The 19201-nt window shown below is 40.1% G+C and overlaps 1 protein-coding gene across 1 annotated transcript in view; it reads left to right on the top strand.

Moving 5' to 3' along the window:
• Positions 1 to 19201, top strand: part of LAMA4 (laminin subunit alpha 4) — a 141370-nt gene that overhangs the window by 99853 nt on the left and 22316 nt on the right. The window contains exons 22-26 of the mRNA XM_042441753.1: positions 5614 to 5741; positions 9332 to 9503; positions 11249 to 11380; positions 15541 to 15683; positions 16484 to 16622. Of these exons, the coding sequence (XP_042297687.1) occupies positions 5614 to 5741; positions 9332 to 9503; positions 11249 to 11380; positions 15541 to 15683; positions 16484 to 16622 (714 nt within the window). The remainder of the gene's footprint in view (positions 1 to 5613; positions 5742 to 9331; positions 9504 to 11248; positions 11381 to 15540; positions 15684 to 16483; positions 16623 to 19201) is intronic.

Below are 19201 nucleotides of genomic sequence, written 5' to 3' on the forward strand. Positions count from 1 at the left end.
AAAGTATCCTGCCAAAATCACATACAGTAGTCCCTCGGGTTACGAAATTAATTCGTTCCGCGGCTCCGTTCGTAACCCGAGTAATTTCGCAACCCGAAAAGGCTTTTTTTAGTGCTGGAAAGCCGCTAGCCGCGCTTTGCGGTTTGAATTTCGCGCCGAAAAAAATTCGTAACCCGAAAAAAACATCGTATCCCGGAACAGTTTTTTCCAATGTAACTTTTTCGTATCCCGGAAATTTCGTAACGCGATCAATTCATATCCCGGGGTACCACTGTATTCTTCTTGCACGTCATCCACTTTTTTAATACTTTCTCATAAAACTTCTTGTTTTTCATTTGGGGCATATATATTAGCTAGTACGTATTTATCCTCACCTAATTCCCCCTGTATTATATATATCTTCCTTCATCATCCCTTGATATACTATTTATTACAAAATCACATTTTTGCAATTATTATTGCTACTCCCTTTGATTTAGATTTCCCAAATGCTTTTTCATAACTTTTTACCCAATTCAATTTCAATTCATTCTAGCCTTCTTTCTGTTGATTCATCTCTTGAAGAAAGATGGTATCTGCTGAATCTGACTTCAACAGTGTTTCAATTCTTCTTTTTTTGATCACAGAACCAAGACCTTTGGTGTTTAAAGTTGAAATTTTTAGTTTATCTGACCCTCCCCCCATGTCCCATTTACCTCCCCATTTCTTCTTGTTAGAACAGTTTGCTCTAGCCACAGTTGCTGAAGCTACCCCTGAGGGGAGGAGTGGCGAAAACATTCCAAGGCCCAGAAATGATACTGCCGGCCCCCCAAGTGCTCATTGGTTTGAGAAATTCAACTTTTTATTTATTTGTAGTATCTCATCTTTTTTCCGTCTAAGAAAATCCAAATACTCCCAGCAACTCTCCTCCTCCAGATGTTTCTATCAAAGCTACTTCTCCAGATCTTCCAAACTCTCCAGTTGAGTCTTCTCCTCCAAGTCTTTTACATTCTCCAGCTGGTTTTCCTTTCTCTTTATGTATTCCCGAATCCTTTAACAATTGCAGTCCTTGTGCCACAGATTCTATCCTGTATCTTCTTCCTGCCGTCTGGAATCTTAAAAATACCCGATATCCCCATGCATAATTAATCCCAGCTTTCATCAGCAATACTGTACATGGCTTCATTGATGTTCTCCACATTTTTGCCTGAGGACAATAATCGTTATATATTTCCACATCCCCAAATCTGAGTTTCTCTGGGTTTTTTCTCATAATATTCATCAATTCTTTTTTATTAAAATTAATTACCCTCACAGTTATGTCATGTGGCATAATTCTGTTTCTTCCTGATGCTATGTGGTGAACTCTTTCCAAATCTAAAACATTCCAATTAAGTGATGGGGAGACTTTTTGCAACCATTTTAAAACTTCTGTTTTTAAATCAGCTTTCCTGTCTCCTTTCTCAGTTTCTGGTATATTCTTAATAACAAAATTTGATCTTCTTTGGTAGTCTTGTAAATATATAAGCCTTTTATCTATTTCAGAAAGCTTGTTTTTGTTTATTTGAATTTCCTTCTGATGTCCTTCTTGTTTAGCTTTATGCTTTACTATCCAGTTGTAGTGTTTGGACATCCTGTTTAATATTTTTTATACATTCTAGCATTTTCAAAAATTTATCATCCAATTTTTCCACTTGCTGTTGAAAGCATTTTTTCTCTTCTGATTTCATTTTTAATGGTAACTGTAGATCTTGCTTATCTTTGTGTACTTCTCCTCAATTACCCCTTTTTTATTCTTTCTTTTTTTTCTTTTTGCATCTCCAGGGATCTATTGAACTCCAAAAGTGTTTGGTCATGTTGTTGTGTGAGACTGTTCATCATTTCTTTATAATCCATCATTTTTCTTCTTGCTCTTTTTCAGTCTCTCCACCATCTTTTTTTAAAAATGGCTACAGGAGGAATGCTTTGTGCCTGTTCCCTCTGTGTCTTTGAGGAAAAGGGGAGGGGCTTTCGGGGGACCGTAGCATTTCAGAATCATCTATTTTAGATAATCTTCCAAAGGAGAAATCTGATGGCTTGCCTTTACGTTGCCAAACCTTCTCTGCCTCTATCTTTTTCTTCCCCTTTGGCATTTACAGAATTCTGTCCCGTCTGTATTCTTCTCTCCCTTCACAGCTTCTCATTAATCACTTCTTAAACATAAGTCCATAATCTTTTTTTCCCCTCGTTTAGGAATTTTTCTTGTATAAAGCAGTTCCAAGGCCAGCTTCTCTTATCTCAAGAGTTCCTTTTAATTGCAATGCTTCTAGCTGCTTCATAAAACTTTTAAAATGTAACAGAAGCTTTTTTCCCTTTCTCTTCCCCCTCTCTTCGTCCATCTCACACAAAAACAAACTAAGCTTTTAAGAACTCATTGTTTAAAAAAACCCGAGTCTTTTTACCTCATTACTTGTTTTTTATCTTCATAGAGTAGATCAACTCCAAAGAAGTAGATTTTTTCCCATTGGGAGTAATTTTAAAACTACATTTGTTTTTTTCAAGCACCAGTGGAATCAGGGCAAACTCTACCTGGCCATTGGTTGGCTCTGCCTCTTCCGGAAGTTTCTAAGAGAAAAAGCCTCTGAGATCAGGTGATAGTTGGAGAGTGACAGTTAGAGAGAGAAGCAGAGAGAGAGTCTTCAGCAGTTAGTGGTTTCCACAGTGAGAATTCGAGGTGGGAATCTTTCCCTCGAATTAGTCTTACAGGTTAGGAAAACTGTAGTGTTGTGACTATAGAAAGGAAGGCATAATTCAGGCAGATAGTCTATGCTGAGCTAACACCTGTAGCTGTATTTTAAATCCATCAAGGCCGGCATATTCCATCAATATATCAGTTAGGTGAGAATGTGTCAGATTAGAACATTTAGGCCTTATTTATTATTTTTCTGGTTGCTTGCATGAAATGAATACTTTTAGAATTACACATATTGTACCTGCAAGGCCCATAGGATCTTGCATAATTCATATCTTTTTGTTCTGTTTTGTTTAATTATAATAAATACTTCCTTAAAAGTATCTGCTACTTCGACACTGCTTTATACGTGTCCTACCTCGGTTGATGCTAGAGAAGATTAGCAAGAAGTAGAACTCGAAGTCCTTAACAAGTCCCAGTGTATGTTAAGGGAATTCCAGTACAATTTCACAGGGTGGTGGCAGCGTGATTCGAGGATCTCCAGGGGCCATCTTCAACTTCTAGAAAGGAGTATGAACATAGACCAGGAGACTCAAGGAGAAGCTAAGGATCTGCTGGGACTAAGAGCCAAGGCAGGCCTGCTGTTTGAATGCTTGGACCACAGGGGGATCATCACACATGGACTGCTAGAAATGGAGTTAGAAGTGAAGAGGTTAGCCTTAACAGAATTAAGACGTCTGTGGAATAAATAAATAATAATAATAATAATAATAATAATAATAATAATAATAATAATTATTTACATTTTCCTGCCTCTCCCAGTTGGATCGAGCCGGCATCACAACCTAGTTTAAAATACAATCCAGAATAAAACACAAAAATTCACTAAAAACAGCAGATTACATAACAATTAACAATACAAATTGAATATCATAAGGCAACGTTGGGATAAAAAGTAAGGATGTACTCATCCTATTCAGGAGGTGGATCCGTGTCTTACATAAAATCAGGTGGGTATGTTCGCCGGAAGAGCTCCGTCTTAACTGCCCTCCTGAAAGTTTCCAGGGAGGTAGTAAGACGGATCTCTTCTGGGAGATTGTTCCACAATCTTGGAGCAGCTATCGTGAAGGTTCTTTGGGAAGTTGAAGCATATTTAGTTGTTGTTACATCCAACAGATTTTTCCCCATTGTTCTAAGAGTGCGGGGCAGATTGTACAGGGAGATGCAGTCCCGTAAGTAACTCGGGCCCAAGCCATGTAGAGCTTTAAAGAGTTAAAATGAAAGACATTTAATAACATAGAGGAGTGTGTCATGTTCTGTCTGAAGTGAAGAGTCAGATCAGGGTGGCTCATATCCGCCTTGTTCTGAGAGAATGTTACTTGGGAAATGAGACCGTCTTTCACAGGATTCATAGTCCTGATGAAGGAGTGTTATTAGGACTTGTGTTTAGAGAGATGAAACACCGTTTGAATTGGGAACACAATCAGTGAGGGAACTGACTAAAGAATAGTTTGTATCAAGTGAAGCTCTGTACACATTGTAACAATAAGATTTGAGAACCAACTGTAAAAAGATACTATAGTGCACCCGCATCATATGCTGGAAGCTACGCCAGAAGAAGCAGCACCGCATGCCGGAAGAATCAATGGTGCATGTGCCCATGGCGCACATGCCACCACAGGCACGAGCGTGCACATTTTTTTACCTCATGCGAGGGGTTCCAGAATGGATCCCCTGCAAAAGGGGAGGGCAGACTGGACTTAAATTCTGACTGTAAATAAAGAGTATATCTCTTTTTGTTTACAAAGGAGCAGCTTGAAGTAATTTATAAATAACATCAAAAGCACACTACCAAAAATATTAAAACACAATAGAAAATGATACTGGGAGCCCATCTCTGAGTCACTTATTGAGTGGACTGTGATGACCACTTTAATTCCCGACACTAAGTTTCTTTGACAACAGCACCCTGGGAATTTTCATCCCATTGCTGCCACCAACTGCCACATGGAATCTTTAAATTTCCCCAGCCAGCATCTGAATGGCTTATGGGCTCTGGCTAGTGATTGGCTGGTTTGCTGGTCTTTTCACCATACCCACATGCCATCCTGTGAATGAGAGATTGAACTTCCCATGAATGTTCATTCAAGGATGGCATGAAGGATCAATCCACACCCATCCAAGTGGGAAAACAACATAGAACATAGAAATAGGTGAATGGCAATAATATGTAGAAATAAGGAGATGTAGCTTGATAATAACACTGGTTGGGAAGGACAGGAGTTCAACGAACATAACTGCAAAAAAAAAAAAAATAGAACACTGACTCCTGCAGACCTGTTGACCCATGGGAAGAACCCATCACTTGTGGATTGATCCTTTATGCCATCAGTGAATGAACCTTCAATCTCTCAATCCCTAACTTGAAACAGACCAAAGTATCATAGCAAGATAGGTTATGGTACAGGAAGAATCATAATGGTTGATAAAAAGATAATCATATTGGAAGCATACTGGAGCAAAAAGCTCTGTGGAAAACCGATATTTTGCACAGGGAGTTAAAGAAACTGAAAACTGCATGATAAATTTAAAAAGTTTCCAGTGATAGGTAGCTTGGAGAAGTTAGAAAGGCAAAGTAAAAGAAGAGGAACAAAGCCAGACTTACAGCAAGCATGTGACAAAGAAAGTAAGAATAATAAAAAGAAATCAAGGGAAATACATATGTTGGGAGAACAGTGAGGGGGCATCAAGGCAGTTTGCAAGTGATAAAAAAAATTATCAGAAACTGAGAGGAAAATCACAAACAGGGGCATAGGAGCATGACTGCAATTGTTGCAGTATTAAGGGTAGTTGGCACAGCATTCCACTGCAGATGCAACTCAGGTCACTAACATTCAGAATTTGACTCTGACTATTATGACATTGATGTTAATCATGTTTGTTTTGGTTCCTTTTGTCTGCAGCTCCCTCCAAGTTTGGACTTGCCCGGCTTTGCTGGCTGCTTGGAGCTTGCTACATTAAACGATGATGTTCTCAGTTTATACAATTTCAAAAATATCTACAACATCACCAGATCTGTACCTTGTGCCAGGTAGAGTGAATTGATTATATTATAGTCTTAGTGATATATGGTTAAAAAGTCTTTGCCCTATAATCAGTCTCACAAACAGGTGCAGAGTGACTTTGGTGGTCAAGGTGCATTTGATACACATATGGGGAAAGGTGGTTGGGAAAGGGCAGATGATTTTATTTCACTTCCCCAAACTTATTATCTTCTTAATAAGAGTGTATCTATGAATTTTTGTTTTGGGGTTTTTTTTCTTTGTTTTGTTTTGTTTTTGTGCACATGGATAGCATGATGAGATAGCATGACTTATTAAAATATACAACTGTTCTATTATAGAGACCATCCAAGGCTGCTAGCAATAATTATCCTCCAAAAATATATGCAAAAAAGTAAGTTTAACTAATAAATCCACAAAAGAACAACATACCGCAGCATAGCCTTACAAAGAGCTGGTATGCACTCTATTCAAAAGCTGTCTAATATCAGATAATAAAAATAGTGTGGGTTTGTTTGTTTACTATGCAGACAAATTGGTCCATTTAATGTAATACTGTCTCCACACTGACCAGCTATAGCTCCCTAGCCCTTAAGACAGAGATCTAGCCCATCCTTGTCTGGAGATGCAAGGGATCAAACAAAAGACTTTCTGAAAGGAAAAGCTGGCATTCTACTACTGAGATGCAACCAGTACCTTTGCAAATGTTCCCTTTGTGTGGATGTTTCAAGGCTTCTTTGGCAGGCACCAAGTTCAAGAGAACCACTCTGCCTGTTTCCATCTCTTCAAACCAAACAGGAGAAAACACAGTAATGAAAAGGATATATGAGTCATTCAACAGCATTCATAGGCAATCAGTGGCCTCATTCCCACTACCTTTTAAATCAGATCATGAATTGGTTTGAACCGGTTCAAACCACCCTGGTTCCCACTTAATCCGAATCACTGAAGCGATTCCAAGAGGGGGAACATGCGCTAGACCCATTTAACCCGCATCTTTTTGACATCGATTTTTTTCTGCTTCCTTTTCAATAAATCGAATCTGCGCAAGTGTGAACCACATGCGGATCAGAATCGATTTAAATTTGCCCTTTGTCCAGCTGGAGCGGGTCCATTTTGAATCGATTCATGCCTGAATGTGAACCACAAATGGATTATTTGGGAGGGAAAAATGTGATCAGGGCAAATGTAGTGGGAACCATGCCCCGCTGTCTATTGTAAAAGAAGCAAGCTAGTTCTTAATCATTTGTGTAAAATGTTCCTCATCTTCTCACCATGTGCTAGTTTAAGCAATGGAATGGAGGCAGAGCACTACCTTGTGGATGATGCAATTTCCCAAAAGGAAGTAGTAACAGCTGCAGACTTTGAGAAAACTGCATTCTCTGAATGTCTCATAGGCGCAATCTACTTCACAGTTGGGTTTAACCCTTGTGCACTTGCTCACATGCAGGAATCCTCAAGGCTCAATATTCTTTTTCTGTTAATGACTGTTTGCTCCCCTACCTTCACCTTCACTTTTTAACAAATCTGCCTTGGTTTTTAACCTGTCCTCACCTTAATTGGGGAGCAGAGTTAGCAATTTAAAATGGAAAAATGGTCAGAAGAGAAGAAAGCCAACAGAACAACAGAAGAGATAAATAGATTTGGCTACTACAAAGGGGCAAAGAGTTTAAATTAGCTCCAGTGAAGTGAAAAAGGAGCAAGTACTCCAAAGATCATGGCAAAAGACCCAATAATGCTGACTGCCTTCCCCTGCAATTCACGGCTGTAACCTTATCTGGATAGGTCTGTTTGTTTCATTCAGTCCTAGAACACTAGAAAGTAGAGCATCAAAGGTGTGCATTGCACCATGGTTAAAAGCGTGCATTTCCTTGGGCTATGATTTAGCTAGAACTTCTATGCCACAAATTGTTTGGCAGCACTTGATGTGGTCACAATACAAGGTGTTGGTTATCACCTATAAAGCCCTACATGGCTTGGGCCTGAGTTACTTGAGGGACCGCATCTCCCCATATGATCTGCCCCGCACACTTAGAACAGCTGGTAAGAATTTATTGGAAACACCATCTTCCAAATATGTTTCCTCATCTCAAAAGGCCTTTACAATAATGGCCCCGAGGTTGTAGAATAGTCTTCCTGACGAGCTCCGACTCACGACCCCCTGGGAAACATTTAAAAAGAGACTTAAAACCATGCTCTTTCACCAAGCTTTCCCCTCCAGGGAGTGATAACCAATCTGCCTGTCTGACAACGATATTCTGCCCTTGCCCCTGAATGTCTGATGGTTTGATAAGCTATTGATGTTATATTTATTTTTCATATTTTATAAGATTGTTGTATGTATGCTGATATTAGTAGCCTGTAACCCCGCTTCGATCCATCAGGAGAGGTGGGGAAACACAAATAAAATTTTATTATTATTATTAAGTAAGGTAAATGGGGTTTCAGCATCTTTAGAAGATGTCGTGAATGCAGCAGGCTGGAAAGAGCCTTCTACTTTTGTAAAACACTACAAAGTACAGAAATATAAATTAACACAGGCTGCTTTCAGGAAGATTATGTTGCAGTCAGTGTTACAGATGCTGACTGTGGTAGCCACACCCACCTATTGTGGGCGGAGCTTGGGTATATCTCAGCTGTAAAGTGGATTGTTTCTATGAGCCATTCAGAGAATGAGGAATTGGTTACTTACAGTGAAGATCTGATTCTTGAATGGCTTGGAGAAGCAATCCACATCCATCCCTACAGTGGCTGCATTTAGGTTAGAAAGTGGTTAAGGGACAAATTAATTAGCATAAGTATGTAGCTACTCATAAGTTTTTGTGATTATTGCTTAGATATTAGTAAAATAAAGTACTGAACAACAGTAATTTATAAGCAACATCAATACATTTATGTATAGATTTTAGGTAGACTAGATAGACATGAAATTTATTATGAAGGGTAAGTCAGGTTTTAGGCTGAAACTGAAGGTGAAACCAGGGAAACAATGATTAACGGAAAAAGAATAGAGTCTTAAGGATTCCTGCAGGTCAGCTGGTGTAGGTGGGTTAAACTGAACTGTGAAGTGGACTGCTCCTCCAAGCCGTTCAAGAATGAAATTTTCACAGTAAGTAAACGATTCTTCATTTTCTATGATTGACTGAATGCTACAGTGACATATAGAAAGCTGCTTAAATCTATATACTTTCTCAAATGCCCACTGACTGGGGAATCCTTCCTTATCGTTTGGCTGGCTCACAATGGATTCTCCAGTATTGGTAGACAAAGGAATTCTTTCCTGCCTGGCATGTCTAAGCTTCCTGTCTACGGAAGTAATATTATATTTAAAAAAACCTTGCAGTAAATATTACACAAGTTGGAATCTTAACTATAGACCAGTGGCCTAGATTCTACTATTAGTCCTGATTAGAGTAAAGCCACTGAATCAATGGAATTTACTATTCATCAACTGATTCAGTGACAGACAAGATAATAAATGACTGCGTGTTGTTAAAGCCAACTACCTCACTTCCTGATTCTCCTTGCAGAGTTTGTATAATTATCTCTCCAGCATAGAGCATGTAGTCTTTCTGAGTTTAGTGTTCTCATTTTTCTTTGTCTCTTTTCTTCCTGCTAGGGATAAGCTGGCCTTTACACAGAGCCGAGCTGTAAACTATTTCTTTGATGGCTCTGGTTATGCTTTGGTGAGGAACATTGAGCGAAGAGGCAAGTTTGGCCTAGTGACACGCTTTGATATAGAAGTTCGAACACCAACTGACAATGGACTTCTCCTCCTGATGGTTAATGGAGTAAGTTAAAAAAATATAAAAAAGGAAATCCTTAATCTTCTATTTCATCTACCAAAGTAAAATAAGTATGTAGAGAGATCTCGTAGCACCTTTGAGACTAACTGAAAGAAAGAAGTTGGTAGCATGAGCTTTCGTAGACTTCTGTCTACTTCCTCAGATGTTTTTTGGTGGCGTCGAAGCCAGAGACAGACATACACATGCCATAGGTATGTGAGAATGTCATTCAAATTCAATTTGAATGGGTATGGAAACAAAGTATTAAGTCATCTTCAATGATGATTGTTTGTCAACAAAGATAAAGCCATTGGGTAAGAAAATGAGGTGGCAAGACCGGTTTGGCCTTGGAAACTAGCGTGTAGACTGGGAGAAGAGATCAGTGCAGGACACCCCGAGGATGAGGTCAGACAGTACTAAAAAGTGTGTAGTGAGCCAGGAAGCCATCATCCCTGCTGTTGTTGTTACATTTTACCAGAATAAAATGTTGGGTCAAAAAGAAGTTCAAACTATTAGATTTTGCTTATTCTCTGATCTACTCTGTGAAACAAAAGTTGAACTCTGCAGCTTGCAATCACCACTGCTACCACTAGAAGGTTGTTATTACTAGTTTGTTCCAGCTGCAGGTTCTCTCTCAATGACCCAGATATTCTGGCTTCATCTCCCACATATGAAAGAGATAACATTCCCAGTCTTACCAGACCTTGCAAATTATTTTTAAAATCCACACTAAATGGTGTCACCACAACCACCACAGCTTCCTGGTCCCGGAAGAACCAGCACAAAAAGAAGTGGCAAAAAGTCACTCCTGCTTGCCAAATTGATGACCAGAGGTGGGCGGGTCAGGACTGGGCCCATGCGGTCACCATGGTCTTGCGCCAATTAGGGGCCGGCTGGAGCAGGCAGAGTCTGCTCCAAGCTGCTGCTCTGCATGACCCCAGTATATTACTTATTGAAGTGACATAGAAGTTAGCATTGACTGGAACACTCCATGGTATTGTTTTACTCCTGTTTCTGCCTCTCTGAGAAACCTGACTCTCCCACTTTTGACAGGCTCTGCATGAACCTGTCTTGCCCCAAGATCTTGCCCCAGATCTCACTGTGACAGGTCTCACTGGCTGAATCAGAAGAAACAAATACATGGGGGAGGGGGGGGCAGATGATAATGTAAAGAAATCTAAAAAGCAGAAATCTAACAAATATGTTAACAAAGGCAGTTAATGCCATCTCAGACCCGGTACAGATGGACAGTTTGTGGCATCCTCACCTCGAACTAGGGCTAGATGAGGCTGGGCATTTAGGTGCCTAGCAGCCCTAGTTTGCGAGGACATTGCCATCATGGCTTGCTGTCCTCTGTATGGACAGCGCCATGATGGTGCAAGCATCGTACAGCACCCAAACGGCTCTGGCAGAAAGTGACGCAATTGGGGGGCGCATGCACGCTAATTGTGCCCCTTCCAGGAAGCTGCTTTAGGCAGCTTCTTTTCACTCCCTGGAGGAAGCGCATCATTGCTGCACCATTTGGTGGCTGCGGTAATGATGAGGAGCTAAAAGGGACAGCATGGAGCTGCCTGTCTGTCAAACTCCTCAGTTCAACAGTCTATTAGACCTATCTTTTTAAAAGTATGGAGACAACTGTGTCTTAAGAGATCTTGTAAACACCTAATTACAAGTTCTGATACGCACCAGTTTGTGTTTTAAACCCAACACAAATCATTCCATTAACATTTTATTTTTTTAATGTTTTTCAGAGTATGTTCTTCAGCCTAGAAATGCAGAATGGATACCTGTATCTACAGTATGATTTTGGCTTCAGCAATGGCCCTGTAATTCTTGAAGATTCTATGAAGAAGGCTCTGATTAATGATGCAAAATTCCATGAGGTATACAATGATACATTGTTACTGACTTTTTAAAAGTTATATTCTTTCTTTTTTTAACTATGGCTAATAGCTGCCTCTATGGGAAAAGGCAGGATATAAATTGAAATGATAAATGATACAGCAGATTAAAAGAATTTAGCAAATTAAAATGACATGTTATATTAATTAAACCAAAATACACCTCTTATCCAATCTTGTATTATCTCCTTATTGTGGTGACAAGTGGAAACAAACAGGAATAATCACTTTGGAACTATAAACTGAAGAAAAAATGTATAACTGCAGTTGTCAGTAATAGTATTAATACTAGTAGTAGTAGTTTCCAGTACTACACAGAATCTAGCTAGACTATTCAGTCTTGAATATGAGGAACAAAAAATGTGGTTCACAGTAGAAAAACATTTAAATAATATGAAATATAAATCATTGTTAGGAAATAAGGTAAAAGGGAGGAAATTTAAAACAATTAATAGTCCCCCTGTGATTGACGGAACATGTGTGGGGAAAAATGGGGGGGGGGTTTAAGGTGTCTACAAGTGTCACCCAATAGAATACTTAAATAAAGAAGGAGATGATACAAAATGAAAGAAAAGAGGGTATAGGATAATAGATTATTTTTTAGATAATTCAGGAAATCAGGTAGAAATATATCAAGTAATGGAGCTGATAGGAAAATATTGGCTCCAATTATATGGAATAAATAAAAGTTTACAGGCAATCACAGTTAAAAGAGGAAATCAATACCCACTAGAGGAATTACTTAGGATAAAGCAACAAGGCAGTAAAAAGATAACTGTTATATTTATAGAATGTTATCGGCCAATCAGTTCAGTCTCCTAGAAGGCTTATTGGGGCTATGGGAAAAGGATATAAAGAGAAATAAAATAGATATTCAGCACTGGATACAAGAGATACAAAAATAAAATATTAATATAAGAGAACAGCAATTAAGAATTGTAGGAAAGTAGTATAGAACACTACTTCAATTGTCATAGCTAAACAAGTTTATCTCCAGAATGTTGGCATGACTATAAACATATATAGATATGTGGTGGGAATAGAGGGGATTGGAACTGAATAAAGAAAGATGTTTAATTCTAAACCTAAAACATATAGGATTAAATAAGTACAATAAATTTTTAATAAAACGATTATTTAAAGTGGCACAAACAGTGATAACACATGGGACCTTAGTAAATGGAAATATTATATATCAAAATATATAATGTCTGACTATTTAGTAGAAAAAAGACTGAAGGAACGATTTTTGTTCAGAAATTGAAGAATATTGATTGAGAACATAAGAAGGCGTATGAGGATGTGAATAGGACTATTAAAGCAATACTTCACACGAAAGTTAAAGGAAATTTATAATAAATAATTAGATGGTTCCCTGGGGGAAGGGTGGAGGGGCATAGCATTACACACACACACGCACACACACACACACACGGGAATTTTGGAATTTAGTTCCAATTTAGTTAATAAAATATTATATGATGGAATATATCATGTGAAATGTAGAAACTGTGATAATTGTATGGTAACATTTGAATTAGATGTAATAAAACACACACATACGTTATCGTATTGTAGCGCAGTCCGTGATGATCCCTCAGGGCGCGATACTGTCACCAATGCTTTTCAACATTTACATGAAGCCGCTGGGTGAGATCATCCGGGGACATGGAGCGGGGTGTTAGCAGTACGCTGATGACACCCAAATTTGTTTCTCCATGTCTTGGACTGCTTCAGTGACCAAGGATGGCATCTCCCCTCTGAATGAATGTCTGAGGTCGGTAATGGATTGGATGAGGGAAAATAGACTTAAATTGAATCCAAATAAAACAGAGGTACTCGCTATAGGCAATCCCAATCTGGGTATGGTGATCTGTTCTCCGGTTCTGGACAGGGTCACACTTCCTCTGAAGGACTGTGTTTGTAGCTTGGGGGTACTCCTGGATTCATCGCTTCAGCTGTCATCTCAGGTGGCCAGGAGTGCCTGTTATCAGCTTTGGCTGATTCGCCAGCTGAGACCCTTCCTGGAATGGGAAAACCTAGAAACTCTCATCTCGATTTCTGCAATGCGCTTTACTTGGGGCAACCCTCATGCCATGCTCGGAAGCTGCAGTTGGTACAAAATATGGCAGCCAGATTGGTAACAGGGAGTTCAAAATTTGAATCCATTACACCTTTTTTAAAATCCCTACACTGGCTCCCCATTTGCTTCCGGGCACAGTATAAGGTGTTAGTCATTACCTATAAAGCCCTAAATGGCTTGGGTCCAACATACCTGAGGGAACGCCTCCTCCCATATAATCCTTCCCGCACTCTCAGGTCCTCTGGGATGAATCTATTGCAGTCAGAGGCCCCATACAGACAGGCCCTATGTAAAGCTGCTTCGGGTCACTTTGGAGGTATGCTGTTTCAATGATGCATGTGTACTACAAGTCCGGAAGCTGCACCAAAACTGTGCTCTAGTCCTTAGGACTGGATCATGGCTTTGGCATGGCTTCTGGACTCTTAGAACGCATGCATTATTGAAACAGCATACCTCCAAAGTGACCAGAAGCAGCTTTATTTTGGCCTGTCTGTATGGGGCCAGAGAGAACTGAAATATTAACCACTTCCCAGAGGACATTTTCCGTTGCTGCTCCAAAACTCTGGAACGATTTACCGGATGAGATCCGCCAAATAACATCTTTAGGTGCCTTCAAGAAGGCAATAAAAATGGATCTTTTCTGGCGAGCCTTCCGGAACTGACTTCCAAATTTTTCATTTACCTAATTGTTCCCATTGGATTGAATGATCTTGATTCATTTTATTGGCCATTGGTTGGGAATTGTTTTATTGTTTTATAGGGTGGGAGGGAGTTTGGGAGCCTGAAATGTAATATGTCTTTTAACTATTGTTTCCATGTTTTGTTTTTGGGTTTTTTGTTTGTTTACTTGATTTTATTGTTTTTGATATCTTGTTACCCACCTCGATCCAATACAGGGAGAGGCGGGATATAAATTATTATTATTATTATTATTATTATTATTATGAGGTACCACAGCTACGTTTGGCGCCAGGATCCTGCAAATGTGTAGGCAACAGCTTGTGAGCTAGAGAAACACCTCTCCCCTTCCTGAATAACTGAAGAGAACACTGTAGGCAAAGGTTTCTCAGCTGAGGCTTTTATTATTTGAGGAATTTCCAATATGTACAGAGTTATCTACAACCATCTACACAGTCCACCATCCATCAAACAGAAAGCCACAAAGTCAACTGACTCTAACGGAATCCACAGCCAACTGCCAAGGCTAACTGTCAACGGAATGTTCAAATTTCCCCCAGCCAGCGCTTGATTGGCTGATGACCCCTGGCTGGTGATTGGCCGGCCTGTTGCTATGAAATCCCACATTGTACATTTTACTATGGACTTTATATCCCAACAGCACACATATACACACACACACACACACACACACACACACACACACATCACAGACAGCCCGGGAGTCATGAGGAAAAAGGGGTGATTCCTGTCTCCTCAGGATCATTCCCATTGGCCGTGTGGTTGCCATGGGAATGATCTGCTGTTCAGAGTTCCTTTCTGCGCTGCTGGAAAGGCATGATAAGCATCCTCCAGTGGTGCAGAGACGTCACACGCGCACAGCACTGTTTGAACACGGTACGTGCATGATGTCTCCGACGCGTGCAATGTGTGGGCAGAGCTGCACAATCATGGCAGCCCCCACATGTACTAGCATTAGGTAACGTGCGGTTAGTGCGCACTCCCTAACCCTAGTATCGGCACAAGTACGCCCCTTTATGACAGTCTGTATCACGCCTTAGTTTGTTTATTGTATCCTAGGTAGGGAGATCTTTAGTTTGAGGTATAGAAAGAAGCCTCTTCTATGTAATCTGCTATTGTAATGTTCTGTTATCTGATAATAAGCCTCCCTCAACCCCGCATCATTGTGTCTTTCTTCAGATGGATGCTCAAAGGAGGAACAGCCCAGGTCTTCAATCTTTGTCTGTCTGTCTGTCTCTTTCTTTCTTTCTTTTGTGGGAGGGAAGCAATTTACTGATTTTAAATACCATTATGTTCTTGTGTTGTATAAAGTTGTATGTATACTGTGGCCTCTAACTTGACTTTTTTTTTTCCATTTCAGATATCTGTTATATACCATAATTCCAAGAAAATGATCTTGGTAGTGGATAGGAGACACATAAAAAGCATGGAAAATGAAAAGAAAAGCATGCCATTTACTGATGTCTATATAGGAGGAGCTCCTATTGAGATTTTAAAATCTAGGTTGGTTTATAATGACAATGCAATCACTATTCATTGTTAATTTCTTCATGTGTACAATAAAATCAATTTACTTTGCCCATGCTCTATAGGGCTAATTAAAACCAGTCAAATTTCTACTTTAAAACAGCCTTTCACAACCTTTTTACCGTGAAGGAACCCTTGAAATAATTTTTAGGTTTCAGGGAACATTTGCACACAAATTATTGTATCTACAACTCCAAAAGAAGGTTGTGATTTTTTTTTCAATCTCTTGATAAATCCCTATCAAACCTCTCGCAGAATCCTAGGTCTCTGGCTATTCCTTGTTGAGAAACCTTGCTTTCAGTAAACTGGATCGCACAAAATAGGGTTAGCAACCAACCTTTGTGACAAATGTGTGACAACATATGAGTCAACACAATTCTTGTATGCAGTGTGTTCGTACATTTGTGCTTTGGAGTGATTTTGGTTCTAGCGCTACTTAGGGAGCAAATACACTTGAATTTAAAAGTGGCTGAGGAAAGAAATGTACTTTACTATTGGAAACAGGACTGGCTCTGCCATTAATTAGAGCAAGAGTAAGCTATACTGGTTAGGGCTACTAGAAGCTGCTGCTAGTCATGTTTTGTCCACACCTGCTACTGCTGCATCTCACACCAAACCCAGTGATGTACATTCCCTGGTGTGTGTTTTTCCTGCCTATATCCATGTTTGCTGCTGTTCTGTGTAGACGTTTATGCTTATTGTTACACTTACAAATGTATCTAATATCATGCCATCACCTACCCCTTTACTCCTAAAGAAATGTCATGTCTTTACAGCGGTGTCAGTTCTCACCTTGCAGTAAGTACAGGTTTTAGGGGCTGCATGAAAGGTTTCCAGTTCCAAAAGAAGGACTTCAACTTGTTGGAAGAGCCAGGAACTCTGGGAATTGGCTATGGCTGTCCAGAGGAATCACTTGTAAGTACAGTATTATTCTGAAACTACAAATGCATCTTCTGGTTATTGCTTTTTAATTTCTAGTAGTTAATTTTCTGATAGTCTCTCTATATAGCTAAGTTATTTCTCCATACTTGTGCTGGATCTCAGTACAAAATAAAACTGGAGGTCTGAAGATTTTGTTTTGTTTTTCTGTCAGTTAGGATAAAACAAACAAAGCAACTACATTTATATACCACTTCATACTGAACTAACAGTGTCTAAGCGGTTTACAACTGTAAGCTAATTGCCCTCAACAAGCTAGGTACTCATTTTAGCGACCTCAGAAGGATGCAAGCCTGAGTCAAGCATGAGCCCTTTCCCTGATATTGAGCCTGATAGTTTTGAGTGAGTGGCTGCAGTACAGGCATTTAACCACTGCGCCACCAGGGCTTATGAAAGGATAAACTTTCTCAGAATGATTCCTTCCATCTATAAAGTAAACTACAGAGTAAAGAAATGGGAACTAGTATCTGATATACTGTTGAATATAAAAGGTAAGTCTAAAAGCAGTGTTGTAGGCCTACTACAGTGTACTTTTAGCAGGAAGTCTGACAGATTAGCAAATCTTTCCAATTCCCCTTCTCTTTCCCTTCCTCCCTTCCTCTCTTTTCGTAGGTCATATTTTAGTATTTTCTTGTTTAATGTTCAGCTTTGTATAATTGGAATTTAACATTCCGACCCGTTAGTGCAAAATACAGTGGATCCTTGTTATACGCTGGGGTTTGGTTCCAAGATCCCCCGTGTATAACAAAATCCGTGTATGCTCAAGTCCCATTAAGTATAATGACATAGCAAAATGGTGTCCCTAATAAAAAATGGATCATCAAGGTAAATTTATACTTTTTTGGAACATTTTCAAACCGTGTATGCTTAAATCCGTGTATAAAAAATCTGTGTATAAGAAGGACCGACTGTATATGGTGTCAAACAATAGGCATTTCAACTCCCAAGTTTTAAAGTAACCAAAGGAATGTTGTTGTTGTTAACTGCCCTCAACTCGGCCCCAGTTCATTCTGTGAATGAGGCACGTCCACGACACCCTTGTCCTCCACTGCTTTGCTTACGTCCTGCAAATTCAGCCCCATGAACTCTCTGATTGAGTCTATCCATCTGGTGTGCCATTTTCCTCTCTTTCTGCTGTCCTCTGCATTTCCATGCATTATTGTTTGATTTCAAAACACAGGCCAAGTGGATATTCAAACAAGAATAAAAGTTTATTTTAAAACAGAATGGAAAAAGGTAACTTGGAAATGAAGTTGTTACTGTGTCTTTCTTGGTTACATATATACAGGTTTGTTCTTAAATCTCAATTAATAACTCAGCCACACAGGCTATAATATCCCACAGGATATTAATCAACCAAGACCCCTCTTCCAAAGTCTGGCTAAGCCTGAGTATTTCACTACAAGACTCTCAATTGGACTACTGTCCCTTCTTGAGACCACTATACCCTTTCTTGGTCTGTAATCAAAACCCACTCTGCCAAATTATTGTTCCCTCAGGAACTCCTGGAACACAGTCCTCTCTTGGACTCTACTGTTCCCCAACTGAACACCAGCTTCCTCCCTCAGGATTCCAAACCCTAACTGACTAAAACCAACTGCCAAGCGGAATGTTCAAACTCCTCAGCCAGCACCTGATTGGCTTAGGGTCTCTGGCTTCTGATTGGCTTGTTTGTGAGTCAGTTCATCACACATATCTTTACTCTTTAGGGCAGGGGTAGGCAACCTTTTGGAGTCGGGGGCCGGGTTGGTGTCCCTCAGACAAGTCGGGGGGGGGGGGGGGCAGCGGGGGGGGGGAGCTGCCACCCTCTGGGGCAGGGCTGCATGCTGGGGGCGGAGCTTCCACCCTCCAGGGCAGAGCCACCCTCCGGGGCGGAGCCACCTTCCGGGGCGGAGCCTCCACCGAAGCCCTGCAAGGAGGAGGAGGCGTGTGCCCGCCCTCTCCTCCTCGGTCCCTTTCTGGACAAACACCCCCAACCTGCATTAAAAGCACACAAAACACACTTTGCAAGGTCACACTCTCTCAGCTTCTGAAACAGTAGTTGCATGCTTCTCAACCTGACTCATCATCATCACCACCACACTATCATTGTCAAAGCAAGGGAGACTTGTTAGCATTAAAAGTACACAAAACACACTTTGGAAGGTGACACTCTCTTGGCTTCAGAAACAGTGCCTCCATGCCTCTCAAGCTGGCTTATATCATCATCGTCATCATCATCATCATCACCACACTATCATTGTCAAAGCAAGGGAGACTTGTTAGCATTAAAAGCACACAAAACACACTTTGCAAGGTCACACTCTCTCAGCTCTGAAACAGTAGTTTGCATGCTCTCAACCTGACTCATCATCATCACCACCACACTATCATTGTCAAAGCAAGGGAGACTTGTTAGCATTAAAACCACCCCAAAACACACTTTGGAAGGTGACACTCTCTTGGCTTCAGAAACATTGCCTCCATGCCTCTCAAGCTGGCTTATATCATCATCGTCGTCATCATCACCACACTATCATTCTCAAAGCAGGGAGACTTGTAAGCAATTAAAAAGA

This window comes from Sceloporus undulatus, chromosome 1 (assembly GCF_019175285.1).
Source record: "Sceloporus undulatus isolate JIND9_A2432 ecotype Alabama chromosome 1, SceUnd_v1.1, whole genome shotgun sequence".
Lineage (NCBI taxonomy): Eukaryota > Metazoa > Chordata > Lepidosauria > Squamata > Phrynosomatidae > Sceloporus > Sceloporus undulatus.